Source organism: Martes martes, assembly GCF_963455335.1.
Source record: "Martes martes genome assembly, chromosome: 5".
NCBI lineage: Eukaryota > Metazoa > Chordata > Mammalia > Carnivora > Mustelidae > Martes > Martes martes.
This window is the reverse complement of record NC_137892.1, coordinates 11870653-11872929: the sequence shown is the minus strand read 5'-3', so window position 1 is coordinate 11872929 and position 2277 is coordinate 11870653. Positions and strand designations below refer to the sequence as shown.

General features: G+C 35.5%; 1 protein-coding gene across 1 annotated transcript; it reads right to left on the bottom strand.

Moving 5' to 3' along the window:
• Positions 1 to 604: 604 nt before the first annotated feature.
• LOC308342678 (olfactory receptor 14A16-like) lies at positions 605 to 1537 on the bottom strand (the record flags this gene model as incomplete). The annotated part of the gene is made up of 1 exon (XM_080803248.1): positions 605 to 1537. One exon carries the CDS (start codon positions 1535 to 1537, stop codon positions 605 to 607), a length of 933 nt encoding a protein of 310 aa, XP_080659374.1.
• Positions 1538 to 2277: the final 740 nt, after the last annotated feature.

The following is a 2277-nucleotide window of genomic DNA, read 5'->3' as shown; positions in this document are numbered from 1 at the left end:
TGTCAGATATACAGATCAAATGAAAGCTTCATAGATTGTCAAATCATTTTTGTCTTAAATAGAACATGATCAAAAGACATCAACAAAGGTTCTGTTGATCCAGATCTGCCGGTATTCTCTGCAGTAAACTCTACCACCAGGAAGCCTATTTCCCAGGTATCTTCATACTCTGCCAGCACAACACTTTATCAGAATATGCGTGATCCCCTCACTAGTATGTGCCTGATACTTGGAGAAAGGATTATCCCAGGGATAGAATGCATGAGTGAGTGGACAGCATTTATACATGCTAAGACACATCACTGACACATCTCAAGCATGAATATTTTTGGGGGGGAAAATTTTTCTTCAATTTTCAGAATCTTTTTTTGTTGTTTCTGTTTCTCACCATATAAATGTAGCGTTCTATTGAACAGCACCAATGACACGATGCATATCTGTTAAACTTACAGCAATGTGTACAAACCAAATAATTTGAAATTATGTGCATTTATATTTGAAAGAATTTTATCTGTGATTACCAAATAACTTGTATAATCCAAAATTTGATACACATTATTAGATATCAGATTCATTGATACTACAAATATTTATATATTCAGTATCATTTTTCATCAAAAATTTTCCCAAGGGCCACCTTCATGTCCCTGTTTCTCAGGCTGTAAATGACAGGATTCAGGCTGGGAGGTAACAGAGAATATAACACAGACATAAAGAGGTTCATTGATGATGAGGATTTTGAGGCTGAGCCTAAATATGCAATAAATCCAGAAGAGAAAAACAAGGTTACCACAGCTAGATGGGGCATGCAGGTAGAGAAGGTTTTAAACCTGCCTTTTGAAGAATTAATTCTTAAGACAGTGGACACAATATAACCATAGGAAGCAACCATGAAAGTAAAACATATAAAAACAAAACAACAACTAATAATAATAAACACATATTCCAGAATTTGGTCCCCAGAACAAGCAAGTGTAAGCAGTGATGGAATGTCACAGAAAAATTGATGCACTATGTTTGGCCCACAGAAATGGACAGAAAATGTGCCTGCAACATGAATGGATCCATAGATACACCCACTGAACCAAGATGCTGTCACCATCTGTGCGCAGGCACCTCTATTCATGATGGCCTCATAGTGCAGAGGACAGCAGATGGCAGCATAGCGGTCATAGGACATCACCAGAAGGAGGGCAAACTCTGTGCCAGCAAAAACAAGAACAAGGAAAACCTGTGAGGCACATCCCACAAAGGAGATGGAATGGTTGTAGGTCAGAGTGTTCATGACAGATTTGGGGACAGTGACAGAGATGTAACAGATATCAATCAAAGACAAATTTTTCAGGAAGAAGTACATGGGGGTTTGGAGATGGTGGTCAATGGTCGTGAGGATGATAATGAGGAGGTTCCCCATCAGTGCCACCAGGTAAACCAGGGAGAAGAATGCAGCGTAAAGTCTCTGTAGCACCTGATCATCAGGGAATCCCATGAGCAAAAATCTTGTGATTAGGGTCACATTGGTTGATTTTTCATGCATGATGATTTTTTTTTTTTTTTTTTTTGAAACCTAAGAAAAATTTTTTCTTGAATCTTCAGAATCTCTTTTTGCTGTTTCGGTTATTCACTGACTGTGAAGTTATTCCTGGGGTAGAGCGTAAGTTGAAAACTATAATTTCTTCAATGCATGTACAAAACAATTATACTGATAGTCATTAAAGTGGATTAGAATGGTCTTTTTCATCTGTTAGCCTAAATTTATGTATTAAATAGAAAAATATTACCTCAAATAGCTGTAAATGAGGTATTTTTAGGCTTTGCTGGAATAGGTTAAAAAGTAGCAGGGAAATTTGGATTAAATGGATAACTTGTTTACTCGATCCTGGAAATTGTTTTAGTTCAATGTGAACTATGATCTTGGTACATTTCTAGACTCAGTATGGATAACTAAGAGATGATTTCTGCCTTCACCTCTCTCTATCCTCATATAGCATAGGTAAGCAGGGAGAGAATAGATGGGTAGAGTTAAAAATGATCTTTCTATTTTTTTCTGTGACAATGATAAAGACTAAGATAATAATTTATACCTTCCATATAATCAAGATTACAATAAAGTCACTAATATATATACAAAGGCTTTAAGAATATACTATGTGAACTTTATTTTAAAAGTGAATAAGAATCCTGGAATCTATTAATATGATTTATGTATTTTTCTTCAATAAAGACACATGCCTATGTAACTAATAAACGAAATTAAAATACAATGTTATCTTATTT